At 46.9% G+C, this 23,242-nt stretch overlaps 1 protein-coding gene and 1 long non-coding RNA gene across 2 annotated transcripts in view; one reads left to right on the forward strand and one right to left on the reverse strand.

The window, feature by feature from the left end:
* Positions 1-23,242, reverse strand: part of LOC147734710 (solute carrier family 23 member 1-like) — a 338,504-nt gene that overhangs the window by 176,169 nt on the left and 139,093 nt on the right. The window contains exons 2-3 of the mRNA XM_086952993.1: positions 23,002-23,169; positions 22,096-22,253 (exon numbers count right to left, since the gene is read on the reverse strand). Coding sequence (XP_086809119.1) covers positions 22,096-22,253; positions 23,002-23,169 — 326 coding nt within the window. The remainder of the gene's footprint in view (positions 1-22,095; positions 22,254-23,001; positions 23,170-23,242) is intronic.
* Positions 1-23,242, forward strand: part of LOC147734711 (uncharacterized) — an 80,535-nt gene that overhangs the window by 12,268 nt on the left and 45,025 nt on the right. The window lies entirely within an intron of this gene.

Consider the following 23,242-nt stretch of genomic DNA (forward strand, 5'->3'; position numbering starts at 1 on the left):
CAATGGCACAATGAGTAAGTATCCCATGACTGGCTTTCATCAAGGAAAACATGAGGTCTATACCTAATTCTCTGAGAAATGCTTGGAGGTTTCCAACCTTGGATAGATGTAAACTTACAATTTTTTTAATTCACAGAATTTTCTCAGATAACGCCTAGAAATCTGTGATAGTTGCACGTTTTGAGCGATTTACTCACTGTTAGAAATGGTATTTCTGGTTGGCTAGGGCTTGCGCCTAAGCCAGGCAGAAGCCACCACTCTAGTCAGGGCAAGGGAGTTACACGCTGAAGATAACCCGTGCTCACCTCCTTGGTAGCTAGGCTCGAGCAGTCAGGCTTATCCCAGAGGCAATGTGTAAAGCGTTTGCGCTACACACAAACACAGCAGCAACACCCCAGACATACTACAAAAGAAACTCCACACAAGGTTATATAAAAAATAGCCTTTGTATTATCATAAACACATTAGAATCATAATCACACAATATACACTGTGTGTAAGAAACTGGCTCTATATATGCTGCACCAAAGTGAGGTACAGTGTGTAGAGAGTCCAAGAGTCCCCAGAGGTAGGCAGACGTTAAAGTTAGATAGAGCTTTACTCTCTAAAGTGGTAGCTTGGTCGAGCACTAAGGCAGTATCAGAGGACAGTGTTAAGCAGTTAATGTACCCATTCAGTCAGAAAATGAATTCACACACTCAAGAACTGAACTCTAGGCCAATGGGTTTTGTATAAAAAATAGACTGTTGTTTTATTTCTAGAACCAAGCAAGCCTGGTACAGATAAGCATACAAACACTTTGCAGTAATAAATTACTTGTGTGAACACAGTTCAAAGTTGCAGTATAAGTTGTACTGGTTTTGGTTACAGTTTAAGGAAGCAGATTGCAACACTTAGCAGGTATAGTACTTTCGAATGAATGGGCTTTTTCAATATTTGCAAGTAAGTGACTTTTACAATACTTTTTCTTTTTTTTTTATTTCTGTAATTTTTTATTGTATATAAAAAAATATATATTTACATGGAGCATACATGAGTGGAGGAAAGATAACTCCGTGCCAGATGCATAGATTCAGCAATGGGACATTTCCTAAAAACAGTTGAGAAAATGCATTTAGGTTATTGTTACTATTTTTAAGGAATATTTCGAGTTTTCAAACCTCCACACCCAGTCGTTTTTCTTTTTTTTTTAATTCAAATCTTTTTTATTGAAGATAAAATTGAAAATAAAGACAATACAATAAATCTTCCAAGGTACAGATGGATAAAGGGTTGGCACAATAACACTTACAATAATCAAATTCAAAGAAGAAGAAAGAAGAAAAGGGGGAGAGAGAAAGAGAGGAAAAAAGAGAAAGAGAGAGGACAGATGTATCCATAAATCAATAGTAATCGGTTTACAGAGACCTGGGCCGCGGTGTAGGCAACTGGAAGTACACAATAAAGCATGCACATTAAAACACACTAATTTCTATATAAGCAGACTGTCCATTGAGGTGTGCATCATGGGGGCTCAAAGTGGGAAGATGACGCATCTAGGGAGGACCACAGTTTGTTGTTCGAAGGCTTCCATGTGGCCGACTGTAGCGCCGGATTGTCCGCCCCTCTCAAGAAGGAAAGCCATTCCAGCCACATTTTAAAGTTGACTTCAGTAAAATGTTTCCATTTATAAAGGATGACCTTGCACGCCAGTGTCAACATGAGATCAAGCAATTGTCTGTCATGGATGTCACCCAGTCGTTTTTCTGAAGAAATATTGTCAATGTTACTCCTTGGTGAAAAACAGGTTATCAGTTTGCGGGTAAGTAAACAACTGTGGAAGTTTAGGTTCTGGGTTTAGACTAAGGGGTCCCCCAGGGTCAGTGATGCACTGTGATTGCACCCTCAGTGGCACTACGGCGGCCGGGTGCAGAGTGTTGAGGCCCAATGTTATCCTATGGAGGATAGGGGGCTCCGGTTGGTGGCTGCTAGCTAGCAGGCCACAAGGCTGTGGGAGCAAAGCTCCTAGGGTTTAGCTCAGGGCAAGTTAGGGACCAAAGTAGCACCAAAGGTGCACCCTCAGCGGCACTAGGGTGGCCGGGTGCTGGGTGCTGTGTTGAGGTCGGGTGCCCTGTTGATTTCAATGGAGATTTTCTGGGGCAAAGAAACACTGCAGGCTCGGGGACGAGGATCTTCCAGGAGCGACCACCACTTTGAGGGGTAAGTCGGGATGTAGAGGGTTGGTTAGGCACTGCTCGGTTGGGCACACAAGGCCGTGGGGCGTCGGGTGCAGGGGTGCCATGGGACGTCGGATTTTCTTACCCACTCTTGTAGCATTGGGGGTGTCTTCTGTTTTGAGGCTTCAGGCGTCTTTTGGAGGCTTGAGGCTTGAGGCAGGTCAGGGGTCGCCAGATCTCGGGTCAGGATCGCCGGGGGGACCTCCTCATGGGGTTTTTCTACTCGAGATCGGGCCGGGTTCGGCGGGTGCAGACTGAGATGGATTCGCGGATTCTGTGAGGCACTAGAAGCTACAGTTTAAATACGTCCGGTGTTCATAAGAGAAACAGTCTTGAAAGTGAAGACAGGCAGGTCTTCCAGGGTTTGTGATGATGCTAGCTGCTGGACACGTCGGAGTTTCGCAGGAGCAGGTTCAAGGGGAGACAGGCCTGTAGGGCTGGGGCCAAGTCAGTGGGCGTCCTCCTTTTGTTAGCTCTGCACTACTTCTTGTTCTTGTTCTTCTCTTCTTTTCTTGTGGTTGCTGGATCTGAGGAAGGAAGGTTCAGGGTGCCTCTAAATACAAAATTTAGGGGCGTTACAGGTAGGTAAAGGGCAGGGACCAATGGGTCCCTTCCCTGGGGTGGGTACACCCCCCTATTCTGCCACTCTCTAGTGGGAGGGGGCAGGAGCCTGTCCCTGGTTGGCTGGGTCCCCCCATTCTCAAGATGGCCGGTACTCGAGGTTGTGCTTCAACTTGCCTCCCCCATCCTAGGGGTGGAGTTGGCGGAGGTGGGCACACCTCTCCTCCTCGCTTGTTTTTCCCGCCGGTTCTCCCGCCCAAAGTGAAGGGTTGAACCAGTCGGGACCACTTACTGAAAGCAGCAAATGGGCTGGAGAGGCTCACAATGGTGGCATGTCTTTGAAGCTCCTCCTTCATGAACCCTTCCCATCCTGGGGTAGGAAGCTTGGCACCTCGTGCCAGGATGTGCATTGTTTCAGGCCCGAGAGCAGCAGCTCTCGACCCAGAGGTCCAGAAGCATGTCTGGTGGTGGCAGCCTAAGCAGCCACTCAGTCAGGGCACTAGAGGTTGGTTGAGATTCAGGGGGCATCTCTAAGATGCCCTCTGTTGGGCATTTTACATTAAATCCCACACTGGCATCAGTGTGGGTTTAATGTGCTAAGAAGTTTGATACCAAATTTCCCAATCTTCAGTGCAGCCATTATAGTGCTGTGGAGTTTGTAATGACAAACTTCCAGCACCATATACTCCTAATGGCAGCACTGCACTTACAGTGCCCAGGAATGGACCTGGGTACTGTAGGGGTACAGGGCTCATGCACCTCTACCCTCACCACTGGCTTTGGGCACCAAGCTAGAGGGGTGACTGATATATGCCAGGGCAGTGGTTTGTGGGCATGGCACACAGGGTTGTGTGCCATGTAGACTCTTCACTTTGTTCTCCACCAAGACACGTAGCCTGCAAGAGTATCAGGGTACAGGGCCTCTAAGGGTGGCACAATAAGTGCGGCAGCCCTAAAAGGCCTTCTCTGGTCACAGTGCCTTGGGTACCTGTGGTACCATTTAACAGGGGCTGACATGTGGCCAGAGATGTCAATTGGGTTAGTTTTGGGGAAAGAACACAGGCCCTGAGAACCTGATTGGCAGTGACACAGGACACACCAAGAAAAGGTGCATTAGTAGTCTGGCTAAAAGTGGGGGGAGGTTGCTGCAACAGAAACCCACTTTCCTACACTGTGCCAACTGGCACCAGGTAGAAATTCACAGGGGATTATATATATGACAGGGCCAATCGGGTCATTGTCATAACCATCACAATGCACAAGTAGCAAATATAAGTCAACCAGCAACTACTGGTAAAAATACTGTACTTAGCATCATATCACATTAGCATTAGGCATCATCCTAAGCATAAATATCATAGCATGAAATTAGGCATCATCATCAGCATAAACACATCATCCAACAATCCCATTTAGGAGTGCACCGTAGTAACACTCCTCAGGTGCATACATCACCTTCAGCATAAACACATTAAGCACTATTTTAGGGCCTTGCACCCTATCAGTATACACTAAAAATGACCCCAGGCCATCTGGCCTTCCTGGGGGCCCAAATGCCCTCTGCCCCAAAAGTCAGGGCTTGACATTATAGGGCCTCCCAAGTAGCCCTCTGGCTGCCTCAGCAGTGGTGCGCAGCCCCACCTGGCCAGCACCAGAAATCAGGGAGAGGGTGTGATCCATCCGGGTCTCTCCAGAGACCAGAAACAATGCCCCTTCATGTGGCAGTTGCCCGCGCTCTCATGGTGCTGTGAAAAATGAATACAATCTTGGTGAACATTATCTGCGCCATCTTGCCCCTTTTCGAGCCCAGTCGTGCGCGTAAGCGGCAGCCATTTTGAATGCCATGGCCTCCCTGCCCCTCGCTGATAGCCAGCGCGTCTCTCTCTCTCTCTTAACCTCACAAGCATTCCCCCGCACACTGACAACCCCCGCTCTCTCATGTCTTGGGTCATAAACCCCTCTCCAGCGCAGTTTCACCACTGAATCTCATCCTGTTCCCAGCGCGACACCTCCCCTCATTCCTTTCATGGCCTCAAACCCTTTTGATGCAAACCCCCTTTTCCTGTATCCCCGTTTGTCTTCCCTGTTCCCAGACCGCCACCTGGCTCTGCGGATACTGTTTATTACCCCGTACAGTAGGAAGCCTCCCCTCCCCATCAAAAGACCCCCGAACCGATCAAAGCCCCCACCCCATGAGATCCGATCAACCCCATGCATTCTGTGAATCGGCGGAATGCCCTGCTGTGTGACAACTATCACCTGTTGTGACCGGGGTGGGGAATCCGACTGTAAATGTATGTGGGAACGGGTCTGAAGGGGAGATTCCGAGGATGTTCTTTCTAGTACTAAAAGTATTGCGAGAATGTGTTATGTGTAATAAAGGTCGTAAACTCCAGTATAAGAGGCCAGGCCTCAGAGATGTGGTTAGAGCACCTCGTGACGATACTTGCTGTCTGAATTGATGTGTTCTCCTCCGGAGAGAATAAAATCCTCGTTTCCCGCCTTCCAGTCTCCAGCGCCTGCTTCTTCATTGATTAATATTGGTGGGTCATAGAGGCGATACCGCCGGGCAACATAAAGGGGTCTTTGGTTACCGGTTGTCTTTGGAACCCCTTTTAACAATTGGCGTCCCAAACGTGGGGCCCATCAGCGACTCGTGGATCCAGTGGGAGAGGTCCTGACGACAGAGTGAACGACTGCAACGATCGGAAGGTACCCTGTCCGATAGACCCTCGTCTGACAGCCGATCATCCGAACTTCACTGGTTCCGAACAGACCTCTCTCGAGTGATCTGCGGTCCTGACTGGGAACCATCAGGAGTGCCACGAGAAGTACGGAGAGAAGAGGACGATCGGGCGCTGGATTCGGAAGACGAGAAACTGTCCATGCGGTCCGGGTAAGGTCGTGTAAACACGACGAATTGCGAAAGTGATAGATAATTGAAAGTAATTGATAATTGTTGAGAAAATACTAGTATTACTCTTTGTTAATTTATTGGAGATTCACTGTCTACAAACGGAGAAACAACAGGCTCTCCCTTTATAAACAGCGAAGGATAGGTACGCACCCGTCGGACCTATTTTTCTCCCCCACTGAACAATTGCCCCTTCGCCCCATTGATTAACTGTTATAGATTGTTTTCTGGAGATTCTCTGTCTGAAAACAGGGAAGATTAGGTCCCCTCTTTACAGATAGTGAAAGGGTAGGTGACGCGAACCTTTGCGAGCCTACTTATTCTCCCCATTGACCATATTGATTTTTTATTTTTTGACCTAACGTTGATTGATTGCTCAGAATTGGTTCATGAGGTATTCACTACGTGCAAACAACGTAGAATAGAAATATTCTGTCTAGTCTTTGCGCGCAGTGATAAGATAGGTAGTGCTGACTATTATCCCATTGTGATCCGTCATGCCTGTCTTCTCCCCACTGGTCAGTAGCCTGTTTAACCCGGACCGCTTATTAGAGATGAACCATCCGGCTCCGCTGGAAGGCACCCCTAATAAGGACATGTTCATGAAGCATGGATTCATTGCTATAGCCTATAGTGAACTGTGGCATAATTATACAAAAAGGGATCGAGAAAAACAGTGGCCACTGAGAGGATCCTTTGATCTCGACAAAATAGAAACAGTAGAAATAGCCCTTCGTAGGAATGAAACAACACCTATTATGCTCGATAGCCTCGGTATGTGGCGCAAAGAAGCCACGCAACAAAGGGAAGGCGACGAATTCAGAAAAGGTGAGGGGACACGACGGATAACCCTCCAAACGTCTAGTAGGCAAAGGGAAGGGCCAGCGATGGCACTGCCCCGAGGAGTAGACATGAAAAGCGAACGGTGTAAAGGGATGTGCCGACAAGCCAACCCCGGAACACAACGACCCGAAGGTAATCCCCCGACATTACGCACAGGACGGACAGATTTAAAACAAAACCAATGTGCTTTCTGTAAATGTCTTGGACACTGGAAAGCCCAATGCCCGACTCTGCAAAGCATAGGTAAGAATGGAGGGTTGACAGAAAGGACGGACCGACAGAAAGGAAAAAGACGTGAGATAAAAACCAATCAGACTAGTGCAGACAGAACAGACAGGACCACCCCGTTTGATTATGCTCGGTGGCACAGATTTCGTCAGGCCAATTTTAACAACATGTTAGAGTTCTGGGACTGATTGCTCTCTGTTGCTCCCCCACTCTGAAAAACAAACACAACTGCAGGTCAGTGTAAACAACCCCCCGTTAAAGAAAAGACTCAAGGAAGCCAAGCGTCTATTATATAAACTTAGGATTTAATTACGGTAAAGAAGACACACAACCAACGGTAAATAGAATAACTAGTAGAACTCTCACTAAAACAAACTTTACTGATAGGAAAAATACAAAACGTGTTATGCTCACTCCGGAAGTCCTCCAATGTAACAGTTCGATGGTCCCGCCCATCCGGAACACCTAGCACGTGTGGGGCGGGGCCTGCCAGCAACCATGGGCCAAAAAGGAGATTGCTGGCGAGAAGGTCCTGGAGGCTCCACCAAGCAGGCAAATGAAATGGTCTTCCCATACTGCCCTTCCAGGGATGGCGTCCCCGGGCCGCAGGTAGGGAGGGGGCGGCTGCAAATGACCCCCTCCCTCGTATCTTCTGGTCCGGCCATCACGAATTCCTCCATCGAACGGATGCAGGGTGGGTAGGGAGGAAGAGGCGACGCGGACGAGCCTCTTCCACCTCCACAGGTAGGAGGCTTCCCTGCCCTGGTCCGGCGCCGATGTCCTCCAGCCGGACGGCAGCCATATACCTGCGCTGCACAGGACTTATAATGTCCGGCTGGTATATTTCCGTAGTACAGGACATACAAGACCCAGCTGGTATACTTACGCAGCACAGGACATACAATGTCCGACGGGCATATTTACGGAGCACCGGATGTACAGTGGTCCCCCAAGAGTCGGAATCAGGGGTGTAGGGTGGTCATCATGTGCGCCCCTGATTCCAAGGGACGGCGTAGGATGCGCCGGGAAAGGAAGGCGGCACAGACGAGCCTTTCTCACCTCCCCAGACGAAGGCTCCACTGCTGCACCCTGGCGCCCCGAACCAAAAATGTCCAGCTCCAGCAGCATGATGCTCTGTCCTCCGCCATCACAAGAAGTTCCTTCCACTCCTGATGGATACGGCAAAGGTGGCTGCCACAAGGATCTCAAAATGGCGTCTGGGCCCTCGAAAAGGCGGGTCTAGGCCGCTGGAATAACTTTTGTCCAAAGTTGCAACTCGGGCACTTGCCCACCTGGGCGCAAGCCCCCACCATCGACAAACATCCCCTCGACTTTGAAGATTCTACCAAAGTCCCAAGGGCCCTCGACCCCTTCAGGCTTCCGGTGAGGAACAGTTGCATTGATCTCAAATGAAATAACCACGGCACAGCAACAAGATGGCGGTGCTCTTGTGTCTGCATCAGCTTCCGTCTGAACCACCCAGGAACATTATGGGCTAACGAACTTGAGTAAGTTCCGGCTGAACATCAACATGACCCGGTAAGAAAGACTCTACTCCCTCCCTCTCTTGATTGACAGTCCACACCACCAGCCCCTCTGTTAGCACAGCTTTCTTTTGAACTGCCGAAAGGGACTCTGGTCCAAACCGCCAATTGTCGGGGATATTTTGCCCCTGATGCTACTTCCGGACTAAACCGGCCTCGCCCAAAATGGCGCTGGTATCAATGGAAACTAACGAATGCCTCGTGGTGTTCCTTAGCTAATGAAACTTGATGTACTAAGATATATATATATATATATGTACGAACCATTGCGCACTCGATGTTAAAGGGAGGAGGGTTCACTTGGCGAACATTTAAGAAGGGTTCCGTAAAATGTTGATTTCAATGAACAATCTATTTTCGATATTTGTTGTAACTGATACATAACGTCGCTTATGATGCATACCCACGGTATATATCTAGGAAATGTGATTACGATGAGCTCGACTGTGTTTCCATTTATGAACTGAAATGCCCCTGATTTCTCCGTCACGCAATGAAATGTTTTTTGGTTACTTGCAAATAATTAATTAGACCTTTTTTACATGTTCTTGTGCTACAAAATAACCCCCTACTGTATGTGCTTCCATCGACGACATATCAGACCAAAATATGAATTACGCTCTCACATTTCACGTACTGAATAATTCTGCAAATAAAGGTTTTAACAACTATGAATAAGCATCGCATACTTTTGTAAATGTGGGTATCGGTGGGAGGGTTTTTCTGTGCAACCGTTCTGCTCCTCTTTTTAAGGTTATCTGAAGAAGTGGTTGTTCGGCCCTGGATTAATGATCGAATCAAAGGTATGATACGTTGCCTCCAAAATATGCGACTAAGCCCAGGAACTAACGTTTGAAGAAGGACCTCGACTTCTGGGAATGGGTAAAGTAAATCGGGGTGATTGATAAATTGTTATAAAGATATGGTAATCGAAGGTACTAAGGTACAGGGTTGAACGACGAACTGATATGCTTTAGAACATCACAGCTTTGGGGATGATTTAGGGATCCCGAAGGCCGGATACATCTACAAACCCGGGTACCTCACGCTAGGCACCTCTGATTCTCACTTTTTTTTTAACGTTTCACTACACACGATCCTTAATGCCTTCCTCGAACCTCCCCATGAACAACCTATCACATTACCTGCCCCCATGACTTTAGGAAACCAGAACCCTAAGGGATTATATCCCGAAGAGATGAATACGAGTATGCAGTAAGTAAAGGACTTTCGTGCCCATACATTTGATGTGTTTGAATGTTGTCCTCCCACTCCCCCCTTTTCCCTCCTTTTTCCCTCTGCAGGTTACGTTAGAATCCCGATTAGAGTATCCTAAGGAATCTGGAACCACGTCACGCCCGATGCATGAAGACGGACTAGCGCTGCAAAACGGCGCAATGAGGACGCTCTCACGGCCTTTTTACCTGGTCTAATGCTCTTCTGTCCCGAAACTGCATGCCTTCTACCTCCTAACACAGACCCGAAACGCCTAAACGTCGGGTAACGCACTGAATAGCCCAAACAATACACGGTCATTCTCTATGTCCCATGTGTACTGTTTTGCCTATTGTCTCTCTCTCTCTCTATCTCTTACTCTATCTCTCTCTCTGTCTCTGTCTGTCTCTCACTCACTCTTCCACCCCTCCACGCTTTCCCTTTTCCTAGCAACTGGCACCTAATTGGCGAACCTGGTGCACCTCCTGATTGGCCCCAAATACTACAAGTATTTGCACAAATTTGTCCTAAATAAAATTGTATCGGCACCACGTTACTACCTCTCCCTTTCTGCTAAAATATGGATGAAAATTAAATTGACCGATAGGAAAGGGACAGGTAAGACGACTAAGGTTCCCTAAATTTGACCCACCCTCAGGGAACTATTTGTCAGTGGCCTCTATGATAAAATGTGTCTGTGGTAATGCGACCATTCCCATTGAAAATTGTCTCCGTACCCCAAGCTGTAAGAAATGATCGAGACACCCCCATCTGCCCAAAATGCCCCCAGTTTGGTATCAGCCACCCTGAACGAGGACTTGAAGAATGCCCCTTGCTCCGATTCGCTGTGTTCCTCATCGTTTTCCATAAGATCCCTCCTTCCCGGAGGATAAGTTTAATAATTATTGTTTCAAACCACCCCTCCCGAGTTTTTTTTGTAGTAACCAGGTTGCGAGGATTTATATAGAAAGTTAGAAGGATGTGTGCAAAGTTGAAAATTAGATTGAAAATCGAAAGAACTTGTTGCAGTAAGCCTGGTTGATAATAAAATGTTTTTATGTAATGCAAACTTGTTTAGCCTATGTTCACCCCTCAGAAGGATGCCTATCAGACTATGGTGAATAGCACGTTACACTTTTTCGTAAAATACAAGGCCCTGAAGACCAGCCTAGCCTTGCAAGACTCGTACTAGGGAAATAGGTCTCTACCAGAAGAACTGACATCTACTATAATAGACTTATGCAATACATGAGTACCAGACCTCGTACCTATTACAAATGAACGTAATGACCATCATAGCGCCAAAGAATTAGCCACAAAAGGAAGTTGTAAGGAATCCAGCAAACCCATCATCAATTGCTTATACGCTAGCCGCAAGAATCTCCAATGTAGCGAGTGCTTACCCCAGTTGCTTGGTGTTGGGAGAGAATTAGACTTATGTAATTACCTTCTTCTGCAATATCTCTAAAGACTGTCTTTTCAAAACTCATTTAAGGGTATCACTGTCGGAGGAGAAAGAGACCGGATGTGGGAGCACGCGGCCTGACAGCGGATTGTGGAACATCAGCGACGGAGGCCGAGGCGAGACCACAGCAGTAAGGAGACACCGGACGGGGCATGGTTTCAGACAAAGCTAAGGAAAGGGCTGACCTGAAGCCCCTGCTATATGATCAACGTGTGCCAAAAGCCCCCGCTCTCTGAACATGGTTACGGACTCGCCTGTCGAAAACTCTCCGCCTCCCCCTGATCTGTTCCCGACCTGGCCTTGCTCCATCCCCTCCTCCTCCGACCTACCATAAGGACTGTTCACACCTGCACCTTTCCATCCGAACTCCCAAGTTCCTCCAAATCCTACTGAGCTACCCAGAGAAGAGTACTCCCTGCGTCAGAAGGGAGGGAGCTCCGACTAAATAGACCACGAACTATGTTAAACCCCAGAACGGTGACCTAGAACTCCACCAAGGGTCGCCCCCGAAGAAAAGATAAACAAAGTCTGTGGTTCTGCCCGCTACCAAACACCCTGAAGATGATGGAAGCAACAGGAAATGCCCATCACAGAGACTCAAGACACGAACAGATCTCACAATTCTGGAACAATCGCATTTTTATTGCAAATCAATGCTCTGCGCTACAAAAGAAAGTGCACCTGTTCCAAAACCGTAACGCATTGCTCCTATGGGGTCTGGCGAAACAAAACAAAAAGTACCCCTGCCCGCAGACCTCCAACGACTCAATCCACATGAACATTTCTGTTGATAGGTAATCCAGATGCTCAACAGTGCTGACAGAAGACGACAAAGGACAACGAGAACTCTGACATTTTTACTGTATCTCCTTTCTCTCCCAATCGCCATTGGACTGACTATGCACCCGCCGTATACAAAGGACTTACTTATATGATAACTCACCAGTTCTTATTCTATGATCTGTACCCGACGCCCTCACTGTGTAATTCTAGTCTGATATTGCATTATGATGATTTTTCCTGCAACCAACTTAACAATGAACCCGCTTACTAGATGATGAGATTTTTCAATGTGATGTTTATAAAATGATGTATATGCGCAGTTCCTTTGCCTAAGTCCCCTCTCCCTTACTTGTGATTGCTGCATATAGGTGTAGATAGGAAATAGGCCAGCAAGATGTCTTGGAAATGTTAAAGGGAGGACTGTGAAAAATGAATACAATCTTGGTGAACATTATCTGCGCCATCTTGCCCCTTTTCGAGCCCAGTCGTGCGCGTAAGCGGCAGCCATTTTGAATGCCATGGCCTCCCTGCCCCTCGCTGATAGCCAGCGCGTCTCTCTCTCTCTCTTAACCTCACAAGCATTCCCCCGCACACTGACAACCCCCGCTCTCTCATGTCTTGGGTCATAAACCCCTCTCCAGCGCAGTTTCACCACTGAATCTCATCCTGTTCCCAGCGCGACACCTCCCCTCATTCCTTTCATGGCCTCAAACCCTTTTGATGCAAACCCCCTTTTCCTGTATCCCCGTTTGTCTTCCCTGTTCCCAGACCGCCACCTGGCTCTGCGGATACTGTTTATTACCCCGTACAGTAGGAAGCCTCCCCTCCCCATCAAAAGACCCCCGAACCGATCAAAGCCCCCACCCCATGAGATCCGATCAACCCCATGCATTCCGTGAATCGGCGGAATGCCCTGCTGTGTGACAACTATCACCTGTTGTGACCGGGGTGGGGAATCCGACTGTAAATGTATGTGGGAACGGGTCTGAAGGGGAGATTCCGAGGATGTTCTTTCTAGTACTAAAAGTATTGCGAGAATGTGTTATGTGTAATAAAGGTCGTAAACTCCAGTATAAGAGGCCAGGCCTCAGAGATGTGGTTAGAGCACCTCGTGACGATACTTGCTGTCTGAATTGATGTGTTCTCCTCCGGAGAGAATAAAATCCTCGTTTCCCGCCTTCCAGTCTCCAGCGCCTGCTTCTTCATTGATTAATATTGGTGGGTCATAGAGGCGATACCGCCGGGCAACATAAAGGGGTCTTTGGTTACCGGTTGTCTTTGGAACCCCTTTTAACAGTGCAGCTGGAGGAACTTTTATTCTTGGCACCACCGTGCCTGGGAAGTCCCACTCCGGGACTTCTTAATACAGCTGCCCCCATCTTGCACAGCTGCCCCGTAATCTGACGGTACAGCTGTGTAGCCAAAACATGCACCAATAGTGCCTGGGGAGCCCCTCCTTTCCGGGGCACCTCTGGGTGCAATTTAAGTCTCCAATAAGCACCTACAGTGCCTTGCACAGACCCCACTCACCGGGTCCTTCTTCCGACTCTTCCTGGAACCGCCGGTCTTTGGTTGGGAGCCCCCGAGGCTCAGGTTCTTCAGGTACCAGCCTCTCGCTCCCTTGGCAGTACCCTCGGCTCTCCCTTTCATCAAGGGAGCCCCGTTCAGGTTGGCGCAGACTTCAGGTCCCAAACCCCGCCCAAAGTCAAGCGACCACTGTCTTGCTTCTTCTTCTACCGCCGGTCATCAGGGAACACTCAGGGCTCTCCCTCTCCTCACGGGAACCCCGCTCAGTCGTGTGCAGACTTCTGGTCTTCGCGCCTCCTTCCCCGGTCCCGCCTATAACCAGGCAGCTTGCCTGGTTTCCGGGTTGCTGCTTGTGGTGCGGAAGCCTCCCAGCGCCAGAATACGGGGTGGGCTCCCGCTCCGTTACAGAAGTACCAAAAGGCAGGGTAGTCTCCCACTTTCTCTCCGAAGTCCCGAAAAATGCGAGGTAGGCTCCCGCTTCCAAATGACCACAAATGCAGGGTAGGCTCCCACTTCAAAAGGACCACATATGCGGGGTAGGCTTCCACTTTATCATAAGCAGGGTGGGGGAATCCCCACTCCAGTATTCCCTCGGAACGCTCCGAGGTGCAAGAATCCAAGTTCAAGAGCACAGGCTAGGCCCAGGCAGGCCAGCTCACAGGGCCCTCCAGCAGAGGGGCAGTCCCTCGTGGCGGTTCCTTCTGGGACCCAGCAGGCACCAGTAGCACCCCAAGCTGCATAAGGAAGCACACTTTCATGGGGTCACAGCCCCAGTAAAAATACTCCTTTTTCCTCTGTTCTGCCCTGTCACAGGGCTTGGGGAACCAGTCTCAACTGGTTTACGAGGGCAGTGGAGCACTCTGTTTCCATCCTCCTTTATCAGATGGAGCTCTGTCCTCAGACACATATAGGGGGTGCTCCTCTTATATCAGGAAATACCACTAAAACACTTATTAGGGAATCCTCAATGCATTCCTATGAGAGGGCAGCCACACAGCAGTGAGAAACTAAAATGGCTGTTTGTCACTACCAGGACATGTCACACACTTAAGGTGCATGTCCTACCTTTCACCTACAATGCACCCTGCCCATAGGGCTAGCTAGGGCCTACCTTAGGGGTGACTGACATGCCGTGAAAGGGGGGTCACAGACATGGCACACACTTCAGGTGCCACGTCACAGCGGCAGTAACACTGTGTGCACAGGCTCTGCAATGGCAGAGGCCTGAGACAGGTTTGAAAGGCTACTTTGGTGTGTGGCGCACCAAAGTAGCCTTTGGTGCGCCACCACAGAGAGTACGCGCACTTTACACTGGACAGCAGTGCTAAAGTGCCAAGAGTCCTAAAACCACCAACTCCATGTCAGAAAAAAGGCTAGGAGGAAGACAAAAAGTTCAGGGATGACCCTACAAAATGGGCCAAGTCCAACACTCACACACCATCTTTTTCTGTGTAAATCTTTTTAAAACTGAAAAGCTAACTTTTGAGAATTCCAAAAGTTATTTTGTCCTTGCAAAAAAAATGCTATTCGCAAATAGCATTATGGTTCGGGCTTTTTTTGGATCTCAGTCATGAATAAGTTAGTTGATATCAAAGAACCCTACCTGTGTGCACCTAAACTCAAAAGCCCAGACTTTAACATCCAGTTATTTAGAATACCCTGTAGGCTTTCTCTGAGAAGGAGTTTGAGAAGAAACCAGGTATGGCCTGTGATCCGCTAGACACCTCTGGAGACTGACCCGGAGTAAAATCCCCTAGTTACATTAGACTTGCCACATGTTGATTCATGCTAGGCCAGATGGCTGGTTACTGAGGAAATGTATAAGAATAGATGTGTGCCTCCATCTTGGAATCTTTCCTTTGGCATGGGCTGAGATTTGTAGTGCCAATCAGGACATTTGGAGCCTTCAGAAGGATAGACACACAAAGAATGCTCCCAGCAGGAACATCAGAAGATCCTCTTAGGATCAAGAGTCCAAAGAGCCTGCATTTGGAGGCTGGGAGTCAATCATATATCACACACCAAACCCGACAGATGGCCACCACTCTGGTCAGGTCCTTCCATGGTTAGTATGGCCCTGATTAGTGAGCCATCAGGGCCTCTTATTTTAGTAATGCATCTTTACAGTGACATAGCTCACCATTTCCACAAGTAAACAACTGCCTGTCAGAATATCGAGTATTAATATCGACCTTTCAAAATATGATGGTAAAAATGTATTTCAATCAATCAATTAACTTTATTCGGTTTTAGCTTATAGACCATAAAAGTTATCAATACTTAAAAGTTCATAAAATAGTAACACATTTCATCATACAATTGACTAGATTCCACCAGGGACTTAAAATTATTCAATGCTAATAGATACAAAATAAAATAAGCTTTACCAAGATCCTCGGATAAAAATTAGAACAATTAAAAAGTAGGGTCCCAAGCTCTTATCTAATATGTATATATCATCCAGTACTAACATTTAATCGAGGCAGGCCCAGGCTTTCACCACAGATTTCAGGAAACTAAGAACAAAAAGATACAATCTTCATGCAACTATTGTAAATAGATAAGAGCTGGACAGGCCTCCTTAAAATTCATCCTCTTTAAAATAGGAACAATAAAAGTTTTCAGAGGGACCTCATAAAATGTACAAAATAACATAAAGTGTAGCAAATCCTGTGGAGACTCATCGTTGCGGCTACAGGGTGCTAACAACTGTCCTTTTCCCCTCCCCCTTTGCTCTGCCAACAAAAATCGAAAAAAGTCCAGGCGAAACCTGGTCAGTAAAAAACGTGAGCCAAGGTATGTGGAAGGCAATGGTCAAGGGTCATACACTCTTTCAATATCAGTTGACTCAATGATGATCCTTCGCTCAGCCAGATTTTCATCCAGAGAGTTAGAGGTCAGAGGGCCAATATGTAACTTAGGTAATGCACCCCCAATTCTTCATGAACCACTATAGTAGAAGTACCACGAGGGATGCCTAATAAGGACTTTAGGAATGCATTATCAGCTACTTGTAGGTCATCTAGGGAGAGGTGTGGCGCCGCGGCCAGGACGACTGACGCTGGAATCTGGTAATCACGGTTCGATCCCCGGCGCCGGCAGCAGATTAGCCCAGCACCATGTGACTCTGGGCAGTAGCTTGCTTAAACTTCCTGATGGCCCCCAGCGCCTAGAGACCCTTACGGGTGATTGTTCACACTTTACAAATGTGGATTACTATTATTATTATTATCTATAGTAACATGCCCCCATATTTCGCTACCATAAGAGGCCATCGCAACCTTCTTGGCCTGATAGATCTTTAAAAGCACCGCGATCGGTCTCTTACCTAATTTTAAGGCGAAATTGAAAATAACCGCATTCACCCTCACCAGGCCTCCCCTCTTTCTCTGTTTAAGAGGGTCCCATTTCATCTGATCGTCCTTTATGAACCCCAGATACGTGAAAACATCGGTGCGGGGAACCTGAGCAGATCCTACCGTAAATTGAATAGACTTTTTCGGTTATAGATAGGTCCCGATACCACATAAAAGCAGAGAAAGCATCCAGCAAAGTTTGTAGCCCCCTAGAGGGCCTAGATATAAGAACCGCGCTGTCCGCACGTAATAGAACTGGCAGACCGCATTGGAGTACTTGCGGGTAATCTACTCCTGTCATCAATAGGGCTTTATCCAAATCATTTATGTATAAATTAAAGAAAAAGGCGGCTAAAATAAACCCTTGGCGTACTCCTCTCGTTATATCGAAATTACGTGAGACTCTTAAATCCTGAGAGAATCTAACATGGGCCTTAGTTGCACAGTGAAGATCTTCTAAAAAGTAAACAATACTGCCATCAACACCAATATCTAACAAGGACTGCCAGAGTATGACCCTATTCACGTGATCAAACGTGGAAGACAGATCTTTGAAAGCTAAATAGATAGTGCCAGGACGGGCGACCATGTATTTGTTAAGGATCATGGTTAGGTTAAGGCACTGGGCCACGGTAGACTGCCTTGGGCGGAACCCGCACTCTACATCTGATAGAATAGTATGTTCTGCCGCCCAACTGGTCAGCCTGTCTAAGAGTTCTCGACCCACTACCTTAACCACCGAATCCAACAACGAGATCGGTCTATAGCAATGAGAGCTATCTCAGTTACATTTTTTAAAAACAGGCACCATAGTCGAAGTAGCCCAGGACTCAGAGTATCCAGTTTTTACTGCAGCATTAATTACTGCAGCAAGGACAGGAGCCCAAAATGTGGGATCTGATTTAACCCCTTGCCTGCTGATGATGGCCCCGTCCGTCATGCAGCACTGTGCTCATGTGCTGATGACAGCTGGGGGCCGTCATAAACCCGCCCACCCTTTAAAAGCGCCGCACAGGCGCAGAATCGCGGCCGCACGCAAGGGTTTAAAAAGATCCGGCGGGATGGTGTCTGGTCCTGTGGCTTTGTTGCTTGTCAATCTGGTAATACACTCCTTAATCTCATCCAGGTCAGAGCAGGCCCGGACTGGCCGTAGTGGGCCCCGGGCAATCCCCTGGTGCGCCGCACGGGTGGGTGCCGTTTTTTTGGTCCCAGGGGGACGATTTTGTTACAGGGCCGTTTTTGCAGCATAGCTGCAAATTTGCCCCTGTAACAAAATCAGCCGAAAGCCGGCCCTGGCAAAGAACTTGGCGGCACCCCCAACTCCCCCAGAGGGGCGGCTGAGCACTTTGCCAGGGCCCGTTTTGGTTACCTGTCCAGCCCTAGGTCAGAGGTGTCTGTCTAGTGGTCAAGCAGGCAGTTTACCTCAGGGGGACTCTCATAGTTTCGAAGTGAAGCACCCACTCCTCCTCTGTGATATGTGCAGCTACTGCGCTTCTCTCCTCCTGATTTAGAAAAAGGATGTTGATAATGTTCCAAAATCTAGAGCTATTCTTCAGAGTACTAGCCTCGATTAACCCCCTCCATGCTTACTCCTTCAAGGCCAACTTGCGTTTAGCCAGTTCTAGTTTATAATCTCTCCGACACGATCTGACCAGGATCTGGTTTCTTGGGCTCCTATTTAAAGCTTCCCACAGTTTTCCTGTGGCGGCCTGGGAGTAGGAGTAATCAAACCATTTAGGGGTCTGAATAACTATTCGTCCTACCGGCATACTTAAGAAATTGCCTACTTTAACAGAAATGGTTTTAAAAGCAGTGGTAACCTCCTTCGGGGGTGTAAACGGTGAGGCACACAAAGCTAACTCTCTGGCACATGAACCTATTACTGACTCGAAAAATGCACCTGGAGATAGTTGGGTCCACTTTAGTCGTCTTTTACCATCTGTTGGTCTCACTGTCCCATTCCTCCCAACCCCTCCATCGGACAACAATAGGGGTCCACGGAAATCAACACACAAAGTATTGTGGTCACTATGAATGCTAGCTTGAATGGTGAAAGCTACACATAAAGATTGTAAAGTCGTTGAAATTAATATAAAATCTATAAATGAGCCACCACCCCTCCCTTTAAAAGATGGGACTGCAGCCTTGCTAAAGGGTCAAACAAAAACATGAGAGACAATAAATCAAATTCTTGAAGACAGTTGTTCATCATGTCCCCCGGTAAAGAATATTTAAAGTGAATTCCATTCACCCGTGGACAACCCAGATCAGTCAATCTTGAGACCCTGGGGTGTCCACTTGGATGGATGTTAAAATCCCAGGCAATCAGGAAATTTTGGAGTACTGCCTCCCAATCTTGCCTTATAAAGGGGCCTGATTCACAGAATGAACTTAAGACTCAATCCTAAACTTACTACTATTTTGGTATTCACAGAATGCACTTACTACTTTTGGCATTCACAGAACAAACTTACTAGTTTTGGTATTCACAGAAGTTAGGATTTTGTCTTAAGTCTGTCTTAAGTCTGTCTTAAGACAGACTTAAGAAAAAATCCTAACTTCTGTGAATACCAAAAGTAGTAAGTTCATTCTGTGAATGCCAAAAGTAGTAAGTGCATTCTGTGAATACCAAAATAGTAGTAAGTTTAGGATTGAGTCTTAAGTTCATTCTGTGAATCGGGACCAAGGAGCCTAACTAACTGATGTTACAATCACCCTGGGAGCATGATATTGAATTATAAAAATGAGTGAGACCCAATTTGTTCGACCCTTTGCTTAGTACCAGAGTCTGTATACATGAACTCAATGTTGGCAAGACCAATATCTCGCATTCTACTGCCAGAGAGATGTAAATTGAGAGACCACTCTTGGGTCTGCCAACAATAGAGGGGGAGGCCGGGACAAAAAATGACTTATATCCTTCTAGAAATAAACTACTATCCATCAACCATGTTTCCTGTAAAACTATCAGACTAAATTGTTTCACAAATGCGATCCACGGCGTATCAGAAAACTTATTGGTTAACCTTGCGATGTTACAGGATATAAAGTTTTACCACAATCGCCCACAGACCCATGACTTTGAGCTAAAGAAACCCCCTGGCCATTAGGTTTCTCTAAATCCGTAAAAGAGGGTCCACTAAGTCAATCACCGGCATCCATGCCAGCTAGGGAAGTGAAACGGTTTGACAACTCCAGAGAGGGTGGACCAGAATCTTGCCGACTTTGGAGTATATAATTCAGGTGAGTTGATGTAGGAGGCAGATTAATATGAGCATTCCTGGTAGGAAAATGTAATTGCGAGCATCCATTTAGTGGGACACTATTAACAATATTCATATAGTTATGCCCCGATGATTCTGGTTTATAAAAAAAGCCAAGGAGTAAAGCCATTGTGGGACCTGTTAATTTATGATGACACAATCGCCTTTGCAAGACTTAAAGGAACTGCTGATCCAGTTAACCCTTCACACCATGTTGATGTTTTTTCCCACCCTCATTCCAAGAGTGGTATTACATAATAACCAGAATAGGACTTTGTTCTTTAGTTGAAAGAAGTCCTCTTTGGTACCCTGGGGAGAGTTGGCACATTCCCCAATATCACGTTATAGGGAGTTGATTCAGCTGGCAGAAGAATACCAGGTAGGTTCTGCATAGAACCTCCCCTCCCCGCTGCAATTGCCCCCTAGGTAAGTAGCTCCCCAAGGCAGTTGAATCCCGCATAATCTGCCTATCCATACTTCCATGATTTACACCCAAAGTGGATACAGGGTGTCGAGCATGTATCCGATTCTCTAATTGCTGGGATTCCAAAATGCCCACAAAGTCTGCCTTGACCAGTACTTGAGGAGTCGGTGACTCTTGGGGTATTGGGTTAAGTCTTGATCTTTTCGCCTTACCCCGGGTTGTTTGGGTCTTTCATTTTGTGCTTGTCCCTAAACTGACAAACTCAGCCACTATTGATCTCTCTCACGTAGAAGAACCAGCAGCTTTTAAATTAACTGGATGCTCGCTGGAGGTGACTGCCACTTGCCCTTGGCTTAAAGGTGCTTTATCGGCCCTCTGTGCGTCCTCTTGTAGCCTAGGGTTATTTAAAGATGCTTCGGCACTGGCCAAAGTCAATTGTGTATTTGCGAGCATGAGGGATGGAGCAATAATGAGGGCCCTAGAGAGCCGTCGGTTCACCACCTCAATCTCCTTATCCAGCAGTGCTGCGGCTTGCAGCAGAGACGAGTCCATGGTTACCACTGACGCTGTAGTTCCTGGCGGGGTCCTCCCAGGGGCTAAGGTCACCTTGCACTTCCCCATGTTGTCCTCAGATGAATGTTATGAAATAACAGGTCTCTGGTCCCAACAAACAGGCAAAATCTATCACTCATTGCCTCCTTATGCTGAGGAGAGTAACCAAGATATTCAAAGTACCGGGTCCCTCAGCTTACATACACCCTATAACCACCTCACACGATGCCAATGTCAATAAGTTAAAAATAAGGCAAACTGCCTTCCTACCTGGTCCTCTGCCTCAATCACTGCAAATAGGACTGTAGGAAGCTTGGTTTGCTACGTTAGGCCACCAATGCGTTATCGGAGATGAGGTAAAAGGCGATCATCCAAACCCAAGGACAGCCAAGAGGGTAGGCCCAGCCCAGCCTCTTCCAGTCTCGGACGGGCGCAGACAAGCCCACCCATGGCCCGGGCATGCCCAAGCACGTCACGCGATGCAGGAGCCCTGGCCTGGATTTGAGCGCCTCCTGGCACGTAGGAAGTACGTTGGCGACGTGCACGCAGCGAAGCAGTCTGTGGATGGTGGTTCCTTCTTCCCCGTCGCACTAGCGTGTAGCAGGCAAAGCAGCAAAGAGTATGTATGTATTTAAAACACTTAACTCCACATATAGGTGCCTTGAAGATGTATATTATCAATGTGCATGTACTTAGAGTTAAGTATACTTAACCTGTACTTACCTATACATCTTTAATGTATTGATATTTTGGTCGTCAATATTTGTGCTTTGATAAATTTGGTTCCACAATTTTACAGATTCAATACTCTTGTTCTATAACTATGCAAACAGTTTAGAATGAAAAGCATACCACTTTATTCTGCCTTTCACAAAAGCACCCAGTCACCCATTCTTTCCTAGTCAAAACATTCAGTAAAATCCCAAGTGGAGTATAATGGGCAGTCCTTTCACCTATGTAAACAAACTTGTCTTTGTGTGCCTTTTGTTATTTTACAAATGCCAATTGTCCGTCGATCCGCTCCAACTATAACTAGCGCATTTGCAAAATATGACTTCAAAGATTGGGATCCATCCAGGGGAAGGTCCTCTTTTAAATAATGGGTATAAGTGAGAGGGTATAGACTGTCAAGGAAATGGTCTATATTTTGGCAGTCTAGTTTAAAACAAGCGTCTTAATTCAGACGGTTCAAAGCTTCACTAACCTGACTCCGAAAACGACTTGAAGCAGGGTACAGATTCCAGAGACGAAGAAGATGGTGCTGATGAGGTGACTTTGAGTCAGTGGGTCATGTGTCAGGCACAGCCCTTTGGACAGGATCAGTGGGATGGCCACAATACCACCCAAGGCAGTCAGGTAGTGCTGGTGATCAGAGATAAAACACACAGTATGAGAAGGGACAATCCCCACTTTTACAGATCAATAGTTTATAAATTCAGTTCTTAAGTGACAAAAGTAAACTCCTGGTTTGCAGTAAAGAAGCGTGAGGATTATAAATCCCATATGATATAATGGGATTTACATTTCGGTGGACGGGATATCCGTCACCATTGTGATGGAGTAGCCAGTCCGCCAAGATCTAAATCAGGCTCCAAGTGTATTCACCACCTTTGAAATCAATGTAATATCACCTAAGAAAAGGAAGAAAAACCATTATCATGCCGATAACCCGTCCTCTCATTGGTCAGACCTTGCATTCCCCTCCTTCTACTTCATAACCCCATGGCGGACACAAGGAATTGGGGAGGGCAGAAACGGAATTATATCTAAGTTCCTACACTTTTCAGGGTCCCGCATTCCTATAGCTAAATTTATTTACAAATGTTTTATTTAAAGTGAGTATGTTTGTTTTATTAAGAATAATGTAGTTTATGTGGCCATACTACTAAACACTTCCAGATGTGCAATACATGTCAGTGTTCTTTTCCTGGAGAACTTACACTTATACTTGTAGTTAGTACCAGGTGATGATGGCTTCTGGAAAAAATTTAAATGTGTACCCACATCACGTTTTTGACCCATGCACCATTCAAATAATCCAAAAGACATGTCTGTCTCGGTGGTTGTCAGTCCACACCAACCTCCATCTCCTGCCTCCGACTCTTCTCACCTGAATACCCAGAAGGATGCACAAGTACCACGGTGGTACGTCAGTGACGCAGTAGGCAAGTTTGTTTGAGTCCTTCTTTTCGTGAGTGGTTATATTGCCATTTTTGATCGCCTTTCCATTCTTTGCCTTAGTCTCTGTGACCACACAGTAAAGGCTTCCATCTTCATTCTGTTAGGAAGAAGAAGAAGAGTCCTATCAGGTTTTGGAGAATTGGATAGGTATGTTTGGCAACAGATGAAAG

Source organism: Lissotriton vulgaris, chromosome 1_2, assembly GCF_964263255.1.
Source record: "Lissotriton vulgaris chromosome 1_2, aLisVul1.2, whole genome shotgun sequence".
Lineage (NCBI taxonomy): Eukaryota > Metazoa > Chordata > Amphibia > Caudata > Salamandridae > Lissotriton > Lissotriton vulgaris.